Genomic DNA, 23,244 nt, shown 5'->3' with positions numbered 1-23,244 from the left:
CAAGTGCGAGTAATGGGGAACTTCTCTAGAGAGTACGAGGGTGAAAAAAATGACGTAAATGAAAAATGTCATCAACAGGCAGCATTAGCGTAAGCAAGTAATGCTTTTATCAGAAATACTTCAAAGAAGCTACTGCCTGTTGAAATTGGACAAATGAAAACTCCTATTTGTGGAGCTCGTTGCACTCCGTGCCTTGCTGGTTCCTGTTCAGATTCGTTCTGCAGTAGCACTTTCCCGTGGTTTCGCTCTCAGCCCCAGACCTGACCACTGCTTTGAACTTCTCAGGCTTGACTAGCTGTCAGACCCTCCTAGTTTTTCAGGAGCTGTGGCAGTACTGGTGAGCTAGCTTGATAGCAGCTAATCTAATGCTCAATTGCATGTGCTTTCCTCATAGCTGTGGGAGCCAGGGGACGTTCTTTTAATGACGCCATTACTTTGTGGCCAAGCTTGGTGACAGCTGATGAGTTCTGTTGTTGTCATCTTCTTCCTGAGACAGAAGAAAGCCCCTGCCATTCCCGAGGAAATGAGACCAATATACTGCCTGCTTAAAAATGCTCCTGTTAGTTAAGTTTAAACAAATCTTCAGAGTACAGTAGTAGCATTGTAAATAGTATTGAAGAAAGTGTGCTGATCTTAACTGATACAGAAAATTATTGGTTCTTTTTTTTTTTTCTTTTTCACTTTTGAAAATACTGAAAGGTATTCCTAGAAAAAGTTTCCCCTTTATAAAGCAGGAGTTTGTTGGAGCTGAATTACAGTTCCTTTGTAACTGAATTGGGTCAATATTCCGAAAAAGGGGAATATGTTTATTTTTGAAACAGGTCAATACTGCATGTGTTGTGCTGGCAAGGAGGAGGCTTCTTAAATGTAGAACTTCTTAAATTTAAAAGCACACCTCCACTCTCCATAGTAATGCTTCCATGTTAATTCAGGGTTAAGATATTCATTCACTTCAGTTTCTGTGAATCTGTTAGGGCAGCATGCTCTGAGGTGATGGGAGGGAGCAGGGGGAAGAAGGGGAAGAGGAAAAGCAAAATATCTGGAACCTGCTCTTCCATGACTCCTGCAAACTGCAATGTTATTTTTTTCCCAAGCCTGAAAACTGTACTTGACAGTGGAATTGTGGCTATCTTGTTAATATTCTTCCTTCCTTTCTTATTTTGGCCTCTCCAGGAAGCAATTCGAGTAATCCTCGGAAATCTTGATGATTTACATCCATTTTCTACAGACCACTTCACTATCTTTCTGTGTACCCTTTCTTTCCTACTTGTAAAAGAAAAGATCCAATGACTTGTATCTGTTGGGCATTGCTTAATTTGACATTCCTGCCTAGTAGTGCGCAGATCTTTAGCTGGAGTACAAGTCCTTTGAGCTTTGCAGTTTTACACTAGCTGAAGATCCTCCTCAGTTGTTGCCTTCACCAGAGAACTGATGTACGTAAAAAGAATGTTTTGCAGTGTTTTCAGATGGCCACCCCTGCGTTCCAAATCTGATTTAGCCAGAGAAAACAAACGTGTATATGTAAAGTCCCAGGAAGCCCACGTAATGCGATTGCAAGGAAAGCTAGTGCGTTGTTTCAAAAGGTTAATAAAACGTAAAGCGCTCCTTACAGGCGCAGCAGTGTTGGCCCACTAGTAGAGAAGACCGCAGTAGTTTTCTTGTAAGGTACATTAGGATTAAACATTGTAGTTGCTGTAGTGTAAAGGGTTAAGAAGAAGTTACTCTCCTGAGGCTGTTGTTGCAGAGAAAAGTAAGTTAGTTGAAGGAGAAGCCTTTTCAGTCCTAAGGTGTGTCAGTTTGTGAATCGGATCAGGCCCTTTGGCATCATCACCTCCCGTGATTCCGAGTGCCCAGGAGTAATGAACACCCACGTGTTTCCGCCTCCAAGGCATTCCCTTGCAGTCTCGGCAGACTGCGTTATTGCCACCCCTGGTCCTAGCAGGCAAGAACGAGGTCATCCTCTTTCCCTGTCAGAAGCTGGTATGTATGAGAGCAACTTATTCCTCTTACTGCCAGGAAGAGAAAGTAGCCCAGAGCATTGTCAGAGAGGAGGCACCCAAACAAACGAAGCCTCGTTGTTGGTTTGCTTCGCTAAAGCGCAGCCAGTTTTGCCTGCGTGCTTGAGGAGGGTTTGATTCCCGAGCTTGTATTTCTAGAACTGGGAAGTCCATCCACCTGCTCAGCCAGCACCGGGCCCTGCGGAGAACTGCAAGCTCAGAGGCCTGGCGTGATGAGTTGTCCTGCAATCTGTGTGTCGGGCTCCTCGCTGTAGCATACCTCTTAGTTAATCACCAGCTGTGGGAGTCCTTGAAGCCAAACTCAAACGAACAATTTCATCCCTTAAAGGAACTGATTGCGTCAGCGTTTCATCTAGGCAAATCTTGGGCTCCATCTCTGGTCCTCAGGATGTTAGTTTCTGCTAGCAAATGGAGTAAAAGTATTCATGTTACCTGTTTCTTCCTGAGATCAGAGGCACGTAAGGAGACTGCTGCCTGGCGTCACCCATTCTTGCACGCATGAGCTCCTAGGTGTGCGAACTGCACCCCCAGGAAGGAACGTCTGTAACTGTGGCGTTTGTCATGTCAATTATCTTTTGTCCTCCCATTTTGAACTGTGAAGTGAATGTAATGACGCTACTCCTGTGAATCCTAGTCCTTTTCAGTTTTTAAAAAAATTACTTTTTAGTTAGGAAAGCTGATGAGGTTTTATTCACAGGGTTGGGAGCGCCTGGCATGTTGTTTCTTGCGGGAAGATGTCAGGACTGAAGCCAGATACAGTTAAGGAAACACAATGCTATTAATGCAAGCAACTGATGGGAGAGTGTCACCTGGGTGAGTGTTTCTTGTAATGTGTTACTAGCGCTTTTTCACCAAGTTCATACGGACAGATTGTAGGTGCTCCCTTCTGCATATACGCTCAGTGTGGTATGACTTTTGAAGCTTTACAAGAGGACTCCTGCTCCTTTGAAATGTTAGTGCTATGTTCTTAAGTCTTATTGTTGTTCTCAGATGTCAGTAAATGGGAGAGAGTATCGAAGATGAGATTCAAACATGAGAATGTCCACCTCGTGCCTTATCCCTACATTTGCACGATGTATCTAGAACTCGGCTCTATTTCAGCACGGCGTATCTTGTGGTAATTCACTATGGTTATGTTTGGATAATGTCTGGAAACATCTATGATCTATGTCTTGCTTTTCCCTTTCCCTTCCTCCACTGTGTCTTTGAATGAGAGGGAGCAAAACTGCGTGCGGTATGGCTGTACCATGGATTTGAAATAGAGCATAGCAATGTGTTCTCTTTTGTCCTGTATTGCTTTTTTTGAAAATGTCTGGAATTTCTCTTTGCCTTTTCACCCACTGCTGACTCTTCAGCTAGTATTTTTATGAAGCAATGCCCAGTGGCTCCCAGCCTTCATTCTTGAATGTCGGTAACTAGGCTGGAGCCAGCACATATATATATGGAACATGTGTTTTTCTTCCTTATGCTTGACTACATTTGTTGACGTTGAATTTCACGCTCTTTGTTTCTGTTTTCCTAAAGAAAGAATGCATTTGTTTTTCTAAATAATGATAGTAATAATGGTAATAATGTCTTTTGTATAATTAGCAAATGTTGTCACCTCCCTAGTGTCTCATTTTCCAGGTTTTCTATGAATTCCCTGAAGAGCCTCAGGCCCCAGCTGAGACCTCTGTGGGACTCTGCATTGAACCTCCTCTGTTGTGAAAACTGAGGTTTTTTTCTTACTGTTTCCTGTTCTGATGATTGGTCCCTGGGAAAGGCTGCTGCTGGTCTGTCTTGTGAGCACTTAGTAGATATTCTGGTCTCCCTTATCAAATGGACAAGTAGTCCAAAGCAATTGTCCCCATCCCACTGGCTTGTGTTATTCACAGCCAGGAATTCTGAAAGAGCTGTATTTGCAGTTCTTCGGTTTCAAGATATCATATGCAAGTCCAGCATTGTTTCTAAGTCATTTATCTTGTTCTCAGGACGTGTGGTGCAATGCAAAAAAGTACTATAAAGTTGGTTAAAGAAAGTCCAGTCACCAAATATTCACCAGATTTTACAATACCTCTGTTACAGGTAAAGAAGTAAACAAGGGCAGTGATGAGCTTTTAAGTTGCGTGTGTGGTTCTCTTTTGTGTGTTGTTTTTTTTTAAAAAAAAAGTGATATTCCAAGTAGTCTGGAGAAGCAGAAGATATATCTAGGCAATGCTGTAGTTGTCCTGTTTCTGGGTGTCAGTCAGGCAGTGTAAGGTGGGAGTGAATTCTCACCTAGAACCATCCAAGTTGAGGGAAACCTTCCTGTCAATTCCAGCGGACTTTGAATGAAGTCCTGCCTGAGGACGTGAGAGCCGTGCTGGCTTCAGTTAAATGTGTTTTCGCCAAGTCTGAGCTGAGCTGTCAAATGGTTTCTTCGCTGTGAGAGTCTGTATGAGGTCAATAGTGCTGAATAATGAAGTAGTTTCCTAAGTGCTGCATGTGTCGAAAACAACCAAGTTAAGCTTCTTTGGAAAGTAGTTGTTTAGTGAGATCTCAGGGTGGGTTTGTTTTCAATACAGGTAAGTGTCTGAAGATGGAGTGAATTAGTGAAGGTGTCCTGTCCAAATTCCCCCTGAGGAAATCCCGCTCTCTCTGCTAGCATTACGTTCCTGCTAATGATGTTCCTAGGCCCTCCTCTAAAAATGGAGCCAATAGGATGTCCTGGGAAGCAGTAGTTCTTCTTTAAAACTGTTGAGCATAATTCTCTGGATGGCCTCTCAGTGCTTACCTTCTGTTTGAATAAGGCAGCTAATCTTTTATTCCTGAGTCATTTTTTGGTTTTTGTTGTATAAGCCTGGACAATGTTGCGAAACACAGATGTATATTAAGTCTGACTTTTGTTCTAAAATAGAAAAGTCAAAATCAAATTTTATCAATACCAAGTTTGCAATGTTTTGAAGGTCAAGAGAAGAAAAGAAGTGTCAGATAGTGCTGCAGTGGAAGAAATGGTGAAGAGGAGAAGAGTGGAAGTCGGAGCGGAGGCCTCATGCCCACAGTCGGGTGTGGGCAGGCCAGTTGACTACAAAATAGTCTTCTGGGGCACATATCGATGTTTTTGATGTCTCTTGCACCTTCCTCGTATTTCATTCCTGTGTAACCCTTTGGCCCATTTGTCGTCTTCCTTCTCTTCCCTAGGTGACAGAATCTAAGCAGCATTGCCCACGTTTGGGGAAAAGTTGTCCTGTGCTTTCAGGTTCCCATGCCGTTAACTAAAGCTCTTCCCCTCTCACTCCTTTGTGTTAACGTTACCTGCAGAATCACAGCGGGATGAGAACTGGGCGGCTCAACAAAGCGGTGCACTGGCTTGCACACCTGAGGCAGGGATGACAAGGGAGGAACTGGGAAGAGTTTTCTAGCTGCCTCCCAGCCTGCTCCTCTGAGTCGGCTGATGACTGCTGCCTCTCGGCTTGAGGCAGAGATCTCTGTCTGTGGCTTTCACAGAACCGTTGAGGTTTTCGGGACCTTTGATATCATCGAGTCCAAGCCCTCCTGCTCAAGCAGGGTCACCCAGAGCAGGTTGCCCAGGACGTGTCCCCTCAGGTTTTGAGTGGACTCCAAGGGTGGAGACACCACAACTTCTGTGGGCAACCGGTTGCAGTGCTCGACCACAGTTGCAGTCAGAAAGTTTTTCTTGTGTTCAGCTTTAATTTCATGTTTTGCAGTTTGTGCCCTTTGCCTCTTGTCCTGCCAGAAGGCGCTGCTGAGAAGAGCCCGGTTCCCTCTTCTTCATTCCCTCCCATCAGATGTACATGGATAAGAGCTCCCTGAGCCTTCTCCAGGCTGAAGGGTCCCAGCTCTCCCAGCCTCTCCGCATATGAAAAGTGCTCCAGTCCCTTCGTCACCTTTGTGGCCCTTTGCTGGGCTCGCCCCAGTGAGTCCCAGTCTTGTCCTGGGGAGCCCAGTCTGGACAGAGCACACAGACTGGCCCCAGCAGCCCTGAGCAGAGGGGAAATGATCCCCCCAGGCCTTGCTTTCTCATTCAGTGCTGTCTGTAGGTACATGCATAAATTTGCATGTCTGAGCAGCCTCTCAGGCTGTTGTTGCTGGAAGGGTCTTTCATTCCGTCTAGCTGGCGCTCTAGGCTTTCACCTGTCTCCTGCCTTGCTGCTCTTTCTTCTTGAGCTCTTGGGGTATTTCTCACGGAATGTTAAGTGGTTAAAACGTAACACAAGACATGGTTATTCAAATGCATTTGTCTCTTGTTTCTCTGTGCAGCCTGATGAATATCATGGCACTAAATGACTCATTGTTATTCCTTGTATAGCAGATAACTAATTCTTGTTCCTCAGATGCAGCTGTCCTAGGCGGGTAGTATGTTTCACCGGAACTGTTGACCCAGGTGGAAAAAACAGTCTTCTCGGTTCTAGCTAGCAGCCAGGATAAACTACTGTGTAGCAGGGTTTTTTTCTGAATCTACCCATTGATCCAATAAGATATTCTTTTTCCCTACCGTATTTGTGCCTCCTGTTATCCTCAGGATGCTAGAGCTTCAGCTCTACTGTTAGAAAGAAAAAGAGAGAAAACATGATGCTGCTAGTGGGCTTTGCTTCTCAGGAGGGTGAACGAGCCTGTGAAGGGTTTTCCTTCTGCACACTTTTGAGCCTGACACCTCTCATGCAGGAAGTTTCTCTGTTCTGGAGAGTTTTTGCTCCAAGCAGAGCTGGCTTCTCCCCAGGCACTAAGTTTTCCAAGCGGGAAGGCTCTAGGGGTGCATGGCTTTAAGTAGCTGCCTGGATCCGCATCATAGCTTGTGATTTCACAATGGTCCCTATTGTGTCTCTGGAGTTGGTGCACACTGGGTGCCACTTAGCTCCTCCCGTGAGGGCTACTCCATCAGTCCCTGGGGAATCGGGCCCCCTGACTGACCTGGAGGTTCAGTTGTCCCCGAAACCCAGTGACTGACGTGAGGATGAACCCAAACGGGGGTTACAAAATGACACTTCTGGAAGAGTTACAGGTAGCACGGCCGGGGCTCAAAAGTGCAGTTTTGTGGGTTGGGGTTGTTTTTTTTCCAGTTTGGAAATCACTTTTTTAGACAGGAACCTCAAGAACAAAGCAGGAGGTGGGTTTTTTTGGTCTGAAACACTCATCCCTCTCCTGCTGTATTAAAGACGTCCAGACTCTCGTGGTATACAGTAGAGGTGATGTTATGGGCTGTTTTATTTGCGTATGGGAAGGAAAACCTCCTACAAGTCCGTGGTTTTAGGGCTGTGCCTGAAGGAGGAGGAGGCGGCACGTAGAGGCGTGATGGCTCGTGGACTCGCGTGGACGCAGGGGTGGGTGATGGCTGGGAGGATGTAAGGGAGCTCTCCACCCCCAGCCCCAACTTTTCCCTTCTTGTCGTTGCTAAACAGAGACATGACGAGGAGGCAGTGATTGACCGGGGAAGAAGGAGCAACACTGTCAGTGTTCGCTATGAGGAGGAGGAGTTGGAAGGTGAGTCTCTGCTGAGATCCTGGTAGAGGAGCCACCAGCCCAGCGCGTTTTCCCATTGCACAAAGTCTCTCCTGTGTGCCTTGTCGGGTGTCACATCATGTGCAGCAAAACGTGCCGCGCTTCTCAATGAAGCAGCACAGTTATTGTCACGTTTTTTACTATTACGGCTTTTTAAACGGAGGGAAAAAGCCCCCCGGGAGGCCACGGTGTGAGTTGTAGCCACAGGGCTCGATAATTCACGGCTTTTTTTCTCGCAGAGGCTGCTCCTGGCTTGGAGAGGTCAGGAGAATCATTTCAGGGCTGCAGACGCGGGGCTGTGATTTTCTTTTTTTGTTCTGGAGTTCATTACGATGGGACTGATTTGATCGTCTCTTGTCGCCTCGTGCCATACAGAGATTTTGAAAATAATTAGCTTGTGTTGCTGCTTAATGAGCAAGTCTGAGTGTTGTCCAGCCGAAGCTGGAATTTGAGAAGAGGTCCAATACTTTGGGGGCACTTTTAGATGACCCAGAGCCAACACTTGTTGTTGCTGTGTTGTTGCAAAGCTCGAGTAAAATAGGCTTGGAAAAAAGGAGGTCCAGTGAAAATAACATTCAGGGAAGCTGGCGTTGCTCCTGGGATATATAACCGTGGCTTAGCAAGGCACCGGCCACCTCAACCATTGCCGCAATGCCGAGAGTGCTGCAAAAACCGCTGCTTTTTCGCAGGCCACCGGACCCTGTACGTGGGCGCGCGGATGCCACTGGTTAGGCAGAGCCACCGGCATCACCGACGCCACAGCCAGAAGCATCGGGAAGGGGAACGGGAGAAGGACTCTGCCCCGATGGAGCAGGGCTACCACTGTAAGTCCCACCGCGGCATTCGCTAAACTCCTGGGGGCAACGTGGGCGCTGGGGCCTTCTGCAAGCAGGTCCCCGTGGCTAGTTTGAGTGAGTTGCTGTTCTTCCGAGGGAAAGTGGCCGTATTGAGCAACACCCTCTTTTTCCCAAGTTTTCTTTTTTTTTGTTGTTTTTTTTTGTTTGTGTTTTTTTTAATGCAGTTAAATGCATAATGGGTTTAGGCTCGTCTTCCTTAGAGGGATCCTGGCTTTAAAAATGGCAATGTGGGGAAGGAAAGCAGCCCATCCTCATGCAGAGGTGGACTAGATGCTTCTCCTTCTCCACGGCTCTGTGCAAGCCCAGACAGATGCAGAGGAGAGGGGCCAGCCCAGTGTTTATGGCTGCACTGGTGCTGATGGCCACTTTGCACGTGAGCGTGACGAGCTGTGTTCAGGCGCGGTAACGGGATGGGTCTTTGCCTTCTGCCCCCAGGCTCCCCGTCCCAGCGGGTGCAGTTCATTCTCAGGAGCAAGGAGGACGAGCAGCACCTCCCTCACCACTTGTTCTCCGAGCTGGATGAGATCTGTGTAAAAGAGGCCCGAGATGGCGAGTGGAAGGAAACGGCAAGGTAAATCCCTGCTGCTTGGCTGCGGTGGGAGAGGAGTCCCTGCACCGGCAGCGCCCGTGGGCTCTGCTTTCTCCTCTCCAGGATGCGAAGCTTTTGCAGCTGCAGGTGGCGGCACGAGGAGCCTTCTCCTCTTGCCACCCCGTGGCTCTGTCAAAGGGGTTGCAGAGCTGGGGCTGTTTTCTTGCAATGGGGCTGATCGCACCCGATGTCCGCAGGTGGCTGAAGTTTGAGGAGGACGTGGAAGATGGCGGCGAGCGCTGGAGCAAGCCCTACGTTGGCACGCTGTCCTTGCACAGCCTCTCCGAGCTGAGGAGCTGCATCAGCAACGGGTCGGTGCTGCTGGACATTTGTGCCAACAGCATCGAAGAGATTGCAGGTACCATGGGCGCTGCATCCCTCCGGGAACGGCCGAGCTCAGCTCGCCACGGTGCTCTTCACTCCCAAATCAAACCCTGCCCCAATGGCACGTCCTTTTCCAGAAGTGCCACTGTGTTTTTCTCATGAGCTGTTTTTGGATGTAGACTGGGCATGCAACAGTCGCACCGTTTTTTTATTCCAGTGCGGGGTCCTTTTGAAAGCAGTTTGTGGGGTTGGAGAAGCCACTAGAGAATATTCTGCAGCCAAAAAGGAGCGTGTGTCAGGGCTTAGCAGGCTGCTCTTAGAAATACAGAGTCTGCGTAAGAGCTGAACCTCCTTAAAGGAACTATTTCTTACAAGCTGTTTCCTCGCATTCTTTTTTTTGCTTTTGCCTTAAGATCCAGCATGTAAGAGTTTTAAGGCAGAGTTTATCTGGCGATGACCAAGCAGTGTATTTCTGTGGGGAAGATACTTGAAGTTAATTGCAAAAGCCGCTTTGGAGAAGTTATCTTTGACTGGCGGCAGGTCTCCATTCAGCCCTTTCAAGGGCTGGAGAAGTCGGAGCCGTTCTTAGCACGTTTCTCCCTGGGCTCGGCAAATTGCACTCCATCAGCACGGGAAGCTCTGGGAACGTCTGTGCTATAGATCGCTTATAATTTGGGTGAACGTGTAGAGTCAGAAAGGCCAGGTCGGGCAAGAAAATTGCGTCATTTAGAATGGGAAATATTTATCTTAGCGGAATGATGAATAAGCACTTGGATGCCATGTTTCTTAGCAGAAGAAAATTCTCGTTTTGGCTGCAAAGGCTGAACATTATTAAAAGGCCTTGCTATGCAAGGCTGAGCCGGCATTAGGGTGCAGCCTGTGTGGCACAGCCTTCCCTGGGGGCTTTGGGGGTCGGGACTTGTTGGGGTTTCTGCTCTGATGGCTTTGTTTCCCTTTGCCATCCTCAGATACGATCCTGGCCCAGCAAGAACAGTCCACGGAGTTTGACGAGCACGTGCGGGCGCAAGTTCGAGAAGTCCTTTTGAGGAAGCACCACCATCAGAACGAGAAGACAACCAACCTTCTGCCCGCTGTCTGCTCGTTTGCTGATGTGAGCAAGAGGCAGTCAGACCTGCACCTCCTCTACAAGCCAGGTGAGGCTTTCTGCAGGGCTGTGGCCCCATTAGACTTGTCCGGGCAAAGGAGAAGCGTCCCAGTTGCTCCTCGTCCATCTTTCTGAGTGTCTTTCTTTTTCCTACCAGCCCAAACAATCACCTCTTGTCCTTCTCCCACCGCTGCAGAAGCTAAAGATGGGGTGAACCCTGAGAGCAGAGCAACGGATTTAAGCAAGGTGAGACACTCGTAGCTTTCTCACGCCTTTAGGGCCAGATTTGCTCTTGCAAACTTGGCTGGAGAGTGTGCTGCAGAGCGCTGTGGGCTTTGCTTTTGGGGTAATTGCCTGAAAATCGCTTGTCGTGCCCAGGCGGAGCTGCACTTCATGAAGAAAATTCCCACCGGGGCTGAAGCATCCAACGTGCTTGTAGGAGAGCTGGATTTCCTTCACCAGCCCATCGTGGCATTTGTCCGCCTGAGCCCGGCTGTCCTCCTCTCGGGCATGACGGAAGTTCCCATCCCAACAAGGTGCGAATGAGAAGCGCAAATTTTTTCCGTAAAAAAGACACCCAACCAAAGATCGAGTTGCAGGCATCAGTTTGGTGTCCCAAGGGAACAAGGCGAGTGGGAGGGGGAGCAAGCACGTTTCCCCCACCCGCATCTCCTCGCCTTCATTTCTCCATTCCCTGCTGTAGCTTTTAAACCCATCGGCCAATTGTAATGAAAGTTGGCCCCCAAATGAAATTTGCCGTCGGTTTTGAAGAATTTCAAATTCATCGTGGCGTCGCTGAGCCTACGTGTCCCGTCTTGAGCCACGCTCCGGGCTGGGAGCTGCCAGGGCTTTCCTTGGGTGCTCTTGGAGCAAGGACACCTTCTTCTCTCTCTCATTTTGTTTTTCTTGCCCAGGTTCCTGTTTGTTTTGCTTGGACCAGAAGGAAAAGCCCATCAGTACCATGAGATCGGCAGGTCCATGGCCACTATCATGACAGATGAGGTGCGACAAGATGAGATAGCTCCGGGTCATTTTTGCCTTTCTTCAGCTCTCCCTGTCTCTGAAGTAGTGAGGAAGAGGATTTGCTGTCCCAGCTGCCCGCAGCTCTCCAAATAGCCCAGCCCTCTTTCTCACCCCGAAGCGAACACGCAGATTTGCATCACCCCACATCCTGGAGGCTGAAATCCCACCCGGGGTGCATCCTGCACCTCATCCTTCTTGCCGGGGTCCCCAGCACGCTGTCCCCAGTGGTGGCATTGCCAGGGCCAGTCAAACTTCTCTTGCTCTTTAAGCAGAAGGGTATGGTGTGCCATGGGGGACGGGGGCCTCGTGGGGGAGATGATTACAAATGCCCTGACGCACAGATTTTTCCTTTTGGGGGAGTATTTCCTGCCCTTTCCAGCAGGAAATTTTGGGGAAAAAGCCTTGCGTTTAGCCAAGAGCTTATTGCACTGGTTAGGACCTCCGAGCTGGGTTGTCCTCTCACCAGGTTGTCTTCTCTTGGCAGGTTTTCCGTGACGTTGCCTATAAAGCCAAGAACGGGGCTGACCTCGTGGCTGGCATCGACGAGTTTCTGGATCAGGTCACGGTCTTGCCGCCAGGAGAGTGGGATCCATCGATCCGAATCGAGCCCCCGAAAAACGTCCCTTCGCAGGTGGGAGGCGCGAGGGGGACGGGCGGGACGGCTGGGGATGCTGTTCAGGGGCCCAAATTCACAAGGTCCCACTCTGACACAGTCACAGAGCCAGACCAGAAGCAAAACAAGCCAGCGGTTACAAGTCCATAGCTTTATCTTACTTCCATTTTAACAGGAAAAAAGGAAGATGCCAGGAGCTCTTGACGACAGTGCTTCTCACAGCACGCTGGAGAAACACAGTGGCCCTGAACTGCAGCGGACGGGAAGGTGGGAGCTTTAATAGTTTGGGTTTTTTTTCTGTTTGCTTCTCAAATCTGAGCATGCACCCTCCCTTCTAGCAGGTCTTTGGGGTTAGCTGGTTCAACGAAGGGGCTCCGCATTGCCAGCTTGGTCCCCTGGGCTGGGCAGGGGGGAGATCTGGGCAGCTGGGCTCAGCCCCAGCCATCACCATTGCACGCAGGTTTCCTTGATTTGGGAGGAAGGAGAGTGCTTCTTTTTAGCCACGAAAGTGACTCCGTGCTTCTGATTGCCCTTCTGCAGCAAAGCAAAGTCACCGTGTTCCTCCAAGAGAACAGACTCTCTTCTTTTTCCTTCCTGCAGGCTCTTTGGAGGTTTGACCCTGGACGTGAAGCGGAAAGCCCCGTGGTTCTGGAGCGACTTCCGGGATGGTCTGAGCCTGCAGTGCCTGGCGTCCTTCCTCTTCCTCTACTGTGCCTGCATGTCCCCTGTCGTCACCTTTGGGGGACTGCTGGGGGAGGCGACCAATGGCCAGATAGTGAGCACCTCTCTCTGTTGGGGGGCATGGGGGAGGATAAAAGTCAGGCCAAAGTCCTCGCTGCAGTGAATCGGCTTTGGTTTTTGTTTCTCCCTAACGATTTATTTACTCACGGCTGCCTCTCTTCCCCGGACAGAGTGCCATGGAGTCGCTGCTGGGCGCGTCCATGGCCGGCGTGGTGTATTGCCTCTTTGCCGGCCAACCTCTCACCATCCTCGGCAGCACCGGACCCGTCCTCGTGTTTGAGAAGATCCTCTACAAATTCTGCAAGTAAGGCTGGCTGCCGCAGCTGGGTGCTGCGAGAGCCTTCAGAAGGGGGCAGTGATGGAGAAAAGATGCTTTGCTTTGCTTTTCTGTTTCTTAGGGGTAGTTGCTAGATTTTAGTGACAGTCCTTTTGTTGCTATGGCTTTGATGGGAGATAAACCACCCTTATTGCCATAAGGTTTATCATTAAGCCCCAGCTTGCTGGCAGCAGGTGACTGGGTGCAAACCCAGCTGGTTTCAGTGTCAGGGCATCAGGGTGATGTGGGAGAACACCACCTGGCCCAAGAGGGACCTGACCTCAAGCAGCCTCCAAGGTGTTAACACAAGATCCTTGTTCAACAGTGGTAACTAAATAATTGGCCTCTCCTCCTGTGGGTCTACACCCTGCACCACAGCCCCGAGGCTCTCTGTAGTAGTACCTGGAAACTGCATTTCCCATCCGCAGCCTTGACACGCTCCAGAATTGCTCCCTGTTTTCCCCGAAGGCAGGCATGTCTCAGGGCCTCTTGCTGGCCTTTGCAGCCTTTGTTTCATTTTGCTTTCCCAGGGAGTACACGCTCTCCTATCTGTCTCTGCGGGCGTGCATTGGGCTGTGGACCGCCTTCTTGTGCATAGTGCTGGTGGCCACCGATGCCAGCTGTTTGGTGTGCTACGTCACCCGCTTCACGGAAGAAGCCTTTGCCTCCCTCATCTGCATCATCTTCATCTACGAGGCTCTGGAGAAGCTGAGTCACCTGCGAGACACCTACCCTGTGCACATGCACAGCAAGCTGGACTTCCTCACCAGCTACTAGTGGGTTTTTTTCCCCCTGAGAAAGCTGCTGCCCCTTGGCAGGATCTGCGGGCTGCACCTCCATCGCCTTTCCCTTACCCCTGTCTTGGCTTCTCTCCTCCCAGCTGTAAGTGTGAGGCACCGACCCATCCCAGCAACGAAACGCTGCGTTTCTGGGCGAGCAACGGGATCAACGTGTCTGGCATCGCCTGGGAAAACCTCACGGTGACCGTAAGTGCCCCGAGCCACTGCTTCCTCGCGCCGCGGCCACGGGGTCCAGGGGCATTTGCATGGTGCAAAAGTCAGAGCCCTTCAGGGAATGATGGGCTTCAAACTGTGCTAGTGCTGCTCGGAAAAGTCCTTGCTTAAATCTAGCGTGTGGTTTGTTAAAACCGCTTGGTCCTCGGGAGGAGAGTCCACCTTGTCCCAGTCTACCTGGTCCCCAGCGTTGTGGGTAGGTAGCAAGTGTCCCCCTCAAGCCTGTTGCCGGACAGTATTTCTGACTGGGAGGAAGGTTAAGTAGTGGGTGGTTTGATTATTGTAGAAGTTGTAGGTAGGACTTAAGTTCATGCTTGAAAGGTAGTAATTGGCCTCCTTAATGGGTTCCTAGTAACTCTGGGCCTTGCTTTCTCGTTCAGTGCTGTCTGTAGGTACATGCATAAATTTGCATGTCTGAGCAGCCTCTCAGGCTGTTGTTGCTGGAAGCAGAGCCCGGGCCTAGGGCGGCAGGCTCTTATGGTGGCCTTCATCCCCTCTTGGCCAGGTTCTGCGAGCCCTCCCCTGGGAAGGGACGATTTGTCTCTTCTCCTCCTTTCCTACCATGGTTGTCTTTAGCCCTCCTTCCCTCTTCCCTCTCTCTCTCTCCCCAAGAGTTTCCAGTGTTTCCTTCCCCTCTGGTGTCTTCTTTAGCCACGATTGCTCGAATGGCAGGCAGAGGATGTGCCGAGGGTGCGTGGTATGGTGTCCCCTCACATCTCGTTTCTCCGCTCTATAGTTCGATGTGTCACTTGTTCAGCTGCTGCTGCTCATTACATATAAATCTCCATTGGCAGGAGCAGTTAGAGGGTCGTGGATCTTGGACCAAGATCCTCAAAACCCCCTAGCTACGCGAGGTTTCCCTGCCGCACGTGCACTGCCTTTGTGTCCTGACGCTCTGTTTCTCCAGGAATGTCGGCATTTGCGTGGGGAGTTTCAAGGACCTGCCTGTGGACGCGACGGCCCCTACACGCCTGATGTGTTCCTCTGGTGCTGCATCCTCTTCTTCGCCACCTTTGCCCTGTCGAGCTTCTTGAAGAAGTTTAAAACCAGCCGCTACTTTCCAACCAGAGTAAGTAGAAGATGGTGGCCAGCGTCCATCTCCACACTCGTTTCCCAAAATGGCTTTCCTGGAGCACTAAGCAGTATTAGCCCCGCCATGGTCAAGCTGGGAAACGTTGGCCTTGCAGGCCAAGCTCTCCAAGAGCTTGGATGTCCCGCACTCATTTCCGTGAGTGCAAAATCATCGTAGCATTTCCCACCTGCCTCGCGATCTGCCCCAGATTGAAGATTTTTGGGGTTTGATTTTTTTTAATTTTTTTTTTTTTCCCCCTCCTCAGGTAGTAGGAAGTCAGGTTTCCCAAAGTTTTGGGGGTTGGGGTTGTGGTTTTTTTTCCCTACCTTCTGCGCATTATGTGCTCGAGCGGAAAGTAGATTCGAATGAGGAGGTTCCTTTTGAGGACTAAAGGATGCCTCAGTGCCTTGTTGCCGTTGTAGCTGTGAGTGTAGCTGTAGTGGCAGACATCTCTTTTCTTATTTTTAATATTATTATTATTATTTTTAGGTTTTGACTTAAACCAACCCTTGTCCGCCTAATTAAGCTTTTTTTATTATCTGACGCCAGATCTCACGGGGACAAACACAGCAACAGTATCTAAGCAAGGGATCAGGCTGCATGTGCTCAGAGGGGTGGTGGGATTTGGTTAACCAGCCTGAATGTTGTGGATGTCCGCAACTCTTGCATCTCACGTTACGGCCCTGTTTGCCATGCCCCTTTCACCTCTGGTTTCTCGCCCCAGGTACGGTCCACGGTGAGCGACTTTGCTGTTTTCCTCACCATCGCCATCATGGTGCTCCTTGACTTTGTGGTTGGGATCCCATCGCCAAAGCTCCAGGTCCCCCACACGTTCAAGGTAATGGGGTGTTTTGGCACGTGGGGGTGCCACAAGGTGATGCCGGGGCAGGGCAGGGCTGAGTCTGGAGGAGATGCTGGTGGTGTGACCATCTCCTCTTCCACCTCCAAGTGCCTTGCTTCCTCCTGGCAACGAGAAGATGGCCCCAAAACTAGATACCTACAGGAGAAGTACCTAGAGGTGCTTGCAAAGAGGAGACTGGCACTGCTGAAGCCCACGGGAGAGGGGGACATGAAGCCAGGGCTGGGAGGTGCTCTGACACAGGGAGGGAGGGGAAAAGGAAAGCCAGTGGAGTGCCTGGGCTGGGAGACGATGCTGATGTGTGGGCTTTGTTGCAGCCTACCAGAGACGACCGCGGGTGGTTCATCAACCCCATAGGACCCAACCCTTGGTGGACGGTGTTGGCTGCGCTCGTCCCAGCTCTGCTCTGCACCATCTTGATATTCATGGACCAGCAGATCAGTGCCGTTATTGTGAACAGGAAGGAGCACAAGCTGAAGGTAAGGGCCTGCGAGAGATGACCCCGGCCCCAGCCCCTTCTGGGCTGCAGGTCTGGGGAGAAGCTCTTATTGCCGATGCTTTCTGAAGGCATTGGTTTGGGACAAGGTCAGGCTGCGTGGCAGGATGCTCTCCTGGATTAACGATGATGCAGGGAGCAAGTGACAGGGCAGTTCAGATGAGCAACCTTTTGGAGGAGCAAATTAATCTTGGAGCAATATGGAAGCGCGTTTTTGTTTTGAAACGGCAGCGGCAGCAGGTGCGGGGAATGCATTGTTTTGATGCGCTGCCAGGGATAACTCAGAGTCACACCTTCCTCGCAAGTGGTAGAATTTTCTTTGTGAGTGAAAAAAACGGTTTGGTGGTTTTGGGTTGTGGGTGGGGTTTTTTTGGAGAAGTATGTATCGCACAAGCTCCCCATATCCCTTGTGTCTGAACTCCTGCCAGATTTTCATGCCAGGTGCTTGTGCAAAGCCTGCGTACACCCTTACTTGTTTCCATTTCTTGTTTTAAATTCTGAAGAAGTTGACCTGTGCTCGAGCAGGGTTTGAGTCTGACTTGCGACGTTATCCTTGCTCTTGTGCTATGGGATGCTCTGTTTCTTGTTTTCCTGCCTGCAGAAAGGATGTGGGTACCACCTGGACCTTTTCGTGGTGGCCGTGATGCTGGGGGTGTGCTCGGTGATGGGGCTGCCCTGGTTTGTGGCTGCGACCGTCCTGTCCATCACCCACGTGAATAGCCTCAAAGTAGAGTCTGACTGCTCAGCTCCAGGAGAACAACCCAAGTTTCTGGGGATACGAGAGCAGAGAGTCACTGGCTTGCTGATCTTTGGGCTCATGGGCTGCTCCGTCTTCTTCACTTCCGTGTTAAAGGTGAGAGGAAAATGCAAACCACCCGACAACCGCGAGCTTGTTGGAGGTTACAGAAAAACAGTCCCCTCTCTGCAGGCCTGAGTAGTTAGTTGTGGAGCGGAGGAGGAGGGGGTGATCCCAACCCTTGGGGCTTGACCCACGGTGGGAACCAGCCTCGGTTAGGCTTTGCAGCCCTTCGGGCCCCCGTTTGGTGTGCTCGAGGCAAGCGAGCAACGCAACTGCTTGAATTTTCGGGTGTCTTTCAGGCCCGCCCATGTTTATGGGTTACAGCTGAGCATATTGAGACCAGCACGTCTGCTCTCTTTCAAACAGGCAGCCCTTTACTGGCTGCAATTTGCTCCCCAAATGCCCCGGAGCAGCTGTTCCCAGGAGCTAAACACACTGAGGTCATCCCCGTGGGCTTCCTTGCACGTTCCTCCCACAAAGTAATCTCGTCTCTAGGCTAAAAGGAGGCCTGTGGCCTTTGCCTGTTGCCCCAAGATTAGGCAGAAGTGTTTTTCTACCGCCACAGAATGCGGCATAGGGTAGCACGGGTGAAATCGCCTATTTTCCTCCAACCTTTCTGGAAAATAGGAGTATTCTGAGGAGAGGTAACTCCAAAGTTCAGCCTAAAGCAGAGCCTTAGCTCACTCGTGCGCACAAAATCTTTAATGGTTAAAACCTGACCCATCTGTAAGCCTGAATGGAAGCTGGAAGGCTTCAAGCAATTTTAGGCAGTGCCTGTGGAAGAGGGTGGTAATACTGAAAATGCAATATGGAGAAAGAAACGATTGCATTCTTTTTTTTTTTTCTCTTTTCCCCCCCAGTTTATACCAATGCCTGTGCTCTATGGCGTCTTTCTCTACATGGGTGTGTCGTCGCTCAGAGGAATTCAGGTACGGACTCTTTTACAGCGTGCAGCATGTCGTCTCCCTGGTATTTTGTCTCCGTAGCAGCAGGGAAAAAAGCAGTGGCATGGGAAAAACTTCTTGCAGAGCAAGCAATGAAACTCTTTTGTGTAAGAAAAAGATTGGTGGAGGCACAGGAGGTATATAGGGCTGGGAGGACCAGGCAAGTTCAGCGCTCTCTGTTTCAGGGTTTAGGGCAGGTCAGTGTTTGGTTACGTGAAAGCGGGGGAATTCAGTGCAAAGGGAAGGCAGTTTCTGCCACTGGTGGAAATCCTCGCTGGGGGATTCAGTGGGCCGAGAAATGCTAATAATGGAACGGCACGGAATAGTTGCCGTTTGGTGGGCAGCTCTCAGGGGCAAGCCGGTTGATAGATGGAGCGAAGGGAAAATGGGTGCTGCTCCCAGGAGGAACGCGGTGGGATCCAGGATTTCTGACGGCAAGCGAGATGCTGCAAACCGCCTCCACGTCTCGAGAGGGCCAGAAACTTGCCGCAGTCCCAAGGCGGCAACCTTTCCCTTTTATTTTGCAGTTCTTTGATCGCTTGAAGCTGTTTTGGATGCCAGCGAAACACCAGCCGGATTTCATCTACCTGCGGCACGTGCCCTTGCAAAAGGTGCATTTGTTCACGGTGATCCAGCTGACCTGCCTCGTCCTGCTCTGGACCATCAAGGTGTCCCGTGCCGCCATCATCTTTCCCATGATGGTAAGAGCTGCCGCCGCTCAGCAGCGGGGTGTTTGCAGCGTTGGAGTGAGAGGTGGCATCGTCTCTGAGCTCACCGCATCTTCCCTCTTATTCGTGAAGGTTTTGGCTCTCGTCTTTGTCCGGAAAGCGATGGATTTCTGCTTCTCAAAGCGCGAGCTCAGCTTTCTGGATGACCTTATGCCAGAAAGGAAGAAGAAGTTGGACGATGCCAGAAATGAAGCCAGAGAAGAAGAAGAGGTAAGGCTTGCTGGGTCCTCGGGGCTGGACATCTCCGTCGGGCTGTGAGGTTGCCTGTTTCTCTTACAGCTTGTCTGGAAACGTTGGGGGAAGATCAGCACTCAATCGAAATAGATCCCAATAGCCTGGATCCCACGTTGTAACCTTTGTTTCCTCAAGTAGCAGTGAGCTGAACGCTTGAATACAGGTGTAATTTTTAAAACGAGTCGTTTTTCACAAAGGTCATTATCATTACGATGATTATTATTAGAAGGTGCTGCTGCTGCTGCTGGCAAGATTTGCTCATAATCGTGTTTTGAACACCCAGTCCCCCTGCCCCAAAACCTTTGGAGTGAACGGTTTCTACCCTGCTGCACTAATACCTATAGCTGCCAAGGGGCAGAAGGGGAGGGCAGACTGCTAAGTTTGTGCTGGGCATTCAGCTTATCTCCACTTTGACCAAAGACAGAGAACGTGATTTGTCCCTTTTTTACCTCAGGAGTCCAGGAGGGCGATGGAAGCTGCTGCTGCTGCAAGTTCAGTTCAGCTGAACGTGGGGAAGACCAGTGACATGGATATCCCAAAGCAAGGCAGTGACAGGTAAAGCCCCACCAAGCGCCAGGACCCCCGGCAAGATTAGCTTGAAGGGGTTTGGCAGAGTTTTCTCCACTTGCCTCTTTGTGGGGCATCCCACAGAAACCAGCAGGCAGCTTGGTGGGAAAATCAAATTCGGGGGCAGGGCTGCAGGAGGTGATCGCAGGGCTCTGACCCCAAGCAGAGTGGCTGCAGCACTCGCGTTTGACCCCCAAACCTTGCATCATCAGCGCCTTTACGGTAGCTGGAGTTCCTCATACTTACACATGAGGAGTTGCAGGCGTGATCTGTACCAGCAGTGGCTTAGGAACCCGGACCAGGGCTAAACCCCAGCAAGAGCCTTTGCACAGAGCTGTTGCTCTGCAGCTCCCCAGCTTGCCTCCCAAAACTCCTCATCCAGCAAAACCTCCCATGCTTATGCGCAGCTTTGATTCTCAGGGCTCCGCTGTTCCTCTTGCTGATGCTAATGCCCTTGGTGGCATCAGTTCCCATAATCACGGATTGCTGTGTAAAATATTTATTGCAGGACTGATCCTTCTGAGATTATTATCCTGGATGAAATGTCACAAACGACTGTATGGAAGGCTCTCACTTTGAAGACAGAAACCCTTTGAATCCAGGGAGGAAAAAGGTAAAGGATTGCACACGAACGTGTCCGTGCTCCTCTGCAAGCGACGGTGCACGCCTACGCTTTTCCCACGCTTTGGCCGGCAAGGCTGAGCAAACAGCCTGTCCCTGGGAACAGGCAGTGAGGACCGTGGCATGCAAACCAGCTCCTCTCTGCTGGGGTGGTCCCCCAAACAGGGCTGAATCAGCAGCAGCTGGCAGGTCTTCCACTGATGATGCTCTCCCTCTTTTTCTCTTCCCTTTGCCTTTCCCCACTCCCGCTTTTCACGTTTAGGAATCTTGACTTGGAAGGAGAGGAGCGAGAGCGTGACTCGGGGATGTGCCAACGCAGACAGAGGGAGAAAGCGCTTTGTTTCAGTTGGAGGATTCCCATTAAAGCCATGCAGATGTTTTCAGTTATCCTTGGTGTGCTTCAGGCATTCAGTGTCTCTAGACCAGCAAGCTGAGGTGAACGTCACAGTCAATGGGAGTTTGGTGGTGTTAAGTCTGTGTGCGTACGTGTGCGTGTGGGGGTGTGGGTTTGTAGTGGTAGAGGGACTGCTACTGCTTTATCATTCAGTGCTCTTCTTTTGATACCTAATTCCTCCGCTTTTTTTTTTTTCCTCTTTTTTCCAAATGTAAACCGGGAATGTCCAAAATAATTTTCTGTTATATTTGATGCATTCTCCACTTTCTTCTTCATCACGACCGGGTTTTTGGTCTGGTTTGGGGTCCTGGCTTTAATTCACTCTTCTGTCTCTTACTGGTACGAGAGGGATGCCCTCTGTGGCAGGGCAGCATAGAGAGCGTCCGAGCAGTTGGCCTAAGGTGAAAGAGAAGCATTTGCTCCCTGCGCTTCAGTTTTACCTCTCTTGCTTGGTTTGGTTTTGGTTTTGGTTTTTTTGCTTTGGCTCTGCCATCAGCCTGGGAGCTGCAAAATGCAGAACTGCCACCTTCTTGTCCCCTGGCTGTACACTGCATCTAAGGGAGCACTTCAGGTATTTGATTTTGAGTACACCGTATGGTCACAGGAGCGGCCAGATGAGACCGGGGGGGGGCTCTGTGTCCCTGGGCTGCCCCCTCTGTTGTTCCTCCACTTTCCTTCTGTATTGGGTCTGGCTGAGTTGGAGTTCTTTTACCCCATAGCAGCCCTCGTAGTGCTGTGCTCTGTACTGGTAGCTAGAAAGCTGTTGATAACACAGCAGTGTTTTGGCCATGGCTGAGCAGTGCTGGCACAGCATCAAGGCTGTCTCTCTAACATTCCCCCCCTCCCCAGTAGGCTGGGGGTGGGCAAGATCTTGGGAGGCAACGTAGCCAGGAAGAAGGCATACAGGCAGCAAGAAGAGGCATCTCGGTAGCAAGTAAATCTTAGGTCCCTTCAGATGCTGGGGACCCTGCGTTCATGCAGCATTGGGCAGACCCCAGATGGATTTTCCCTTGGCACACTGTACAGATCCTGCCTGTGGAGAAGTTCCTCCTTTTGGTCATTCACGGTGTTATACAACTTTTCTTAGAAGAAAACAACTCTATGCGTAAAGGATGTTCACGCGCGGACTTCTTGCTGCACTTTAGATAACGGCAGGGCCGCGCAGGTGGCGTAATCGCTGGTACCAAGCAGGAGCTGCCTGGAGGCTCCTCTGTCACAGTCAACCAGCTCCGTTTATCCTGCGGCCAAGGGCCATGTGTAGGGACACAGCCTGAAGGCCACGCCGTACGTACAGTGCAGCACAGACCTGCACCCGCTCCGGTGAACTGTTAGGTGGATCCCCAACTCCTGGAGGTACAGTGATCTCCCAGTCAGGATCTCTGCAGCAGGCTGTTAAACTGCACGGTAACTTGGGAACCAGAGAAGATCCAGATCTGGAGGGGATGGTTAACCACAGGGCCTCACGTTGAACCTCCTCTAAGCTCGTCCTGTGCTTCCAGGGTTCTCGAGCCTCTCGGGGGGCATCTCCCAGACTGGCCGGTGACTCCCAGCTCCCTCGTTCCTGCCTTCCCCTCCCTGCCTGCCTGCCCCACTGTGGCCCCTGCAGCAGCACTCAGCTGAGCACCCTCCGTTGCTCCTGGGGAAAGAGCGTCCTCCTTGCTCTCCGTGGCATTCCCCCAGCACACGGTGCTGTAGCGAGGACAAGGCAGTCAGATACAGACACAGCCTGTTGAACAGAGCGTCCTGCACGCAGTGCTTCCGATAGAGCAGCTCAGGAGCAAGGAGGTGAGCTGGGTGTGCTGCCTCTCACAAAGAGCATTTGACATCGGCGACCTTCCCCGCTGGACCCTCTGCAGCCTCTCTTTTTCCCGATGTTGTAGGTGTTAGGTTGTGTGGTTAAAGGTTCATCTCCACAAACACAGAGGAGGACAAAGGAGCAATGGCAGGCAGGGGAACCCCAGGGACCTAGGCAGAGGCAAGGGAGCACCCTGCTGTGGCTTTTCCCAGGGCTGTCGCAGGAGAGGGATCGCCCAGCTTGTCTGGGTATGAGGCTCACCAGACAAGTATTGACTCTCCCTTGCTCACCTCACAGACTGACGGGGGGAATGCGCTTCTGTGGCCATGCCCTGCCTCTGAAGCCCGGCCGTAGACAAAAAACTGGCTCAAACTGTGAAGGTTACCAGGCAAGACGTGACTGGGTGCACGTGTGTGGCGAGGTCTGTGCATGTGAATGTCTGAAACTGGATTCTGAGCTGTCAAGCAGAAGCCTGCTTCTCGCTACACGCAGCCAGCGTGGGCTGGTTGTAAATTTGGGTAACACCTGGAATAAGCAAAAGTGGCATGTCCCGAATCCTACAGTTAATAACGAGCTAGGAGAGAGAAGCCTTAATTCGGAGGCTGATCAGGCATTGTACTGCTCCCATAGACAACTTAGATTGGGAACACTGGGGGCG

The 23,244-nt window shown here is 50.7% G+C and overlaps 1 protein-coding gene across 1 annotated transcript; it reads left to right on the top strand.

The window, feature by feature from the left end:
• Positions 1 to 12: 12 nt before the first annotated feature.
• Positions 13 to 19,401, top strand: LOC142027640 (electroneutral sodium bicarbonate exchanger 1-like). Its single transcript, XM_075021937.1, has 21 exons — positions 13 to 40; positions 7,317 to 7,478; positions 8,186 to 8,332; positions 8,789 to 8,924; positions 9,140 to 9,300; positions 10,235 to 10,500; positions 10,633 to 10,907; positions 11,286 to 11,373; positions 11,879 to 12,025; positions 12,183 to 12,274; positions 12,608 to 12,782; positions 12,919 to 13,052; positions 13,595 to 13,840; positions 13,945 to 14,050; positions 14,985 to 15,146; positions 15,874 to 15,987; positions 16,326 to 16,487; positions 17,106 to 17,357; positions 18,164 to 18,232; positions 18,775 to 18,948; positions 19,048 to 19,401. The coding sequence occupies exons 1-21, from the start codon at positions 13 to 15 to the stop codon at positions 19,231 to 19,233; spliced, it is 3,282 nt and encodes a 1,093-aa protein (XP_074878038.1). The 3' UTR covers positions 19,234 to 19,401.
• Positions 19,402 to 23,244: the final 3,843 nt, after the last annotated feature.

Source organism: Buteo buteo, unplaced genomic scaffold (assembly GCF_964188355.1).
Source record: "Buteo buteo unplaced genomic scaffold, bButBut1.hap1.1 HAP1_SCAFFOLD_45, whole genome shotgun sequence".
NCBI lineage: Eukaryota > Metazoa > Chordata > Aves > Accipitriformes > Accipitridae > Buteo > Buteo buteo.
The sequence above is the reverse complement of the archived record's forward strand: the minus strand, read 5'-3'. Positions and strand labels throughout refer to the sequence as shown.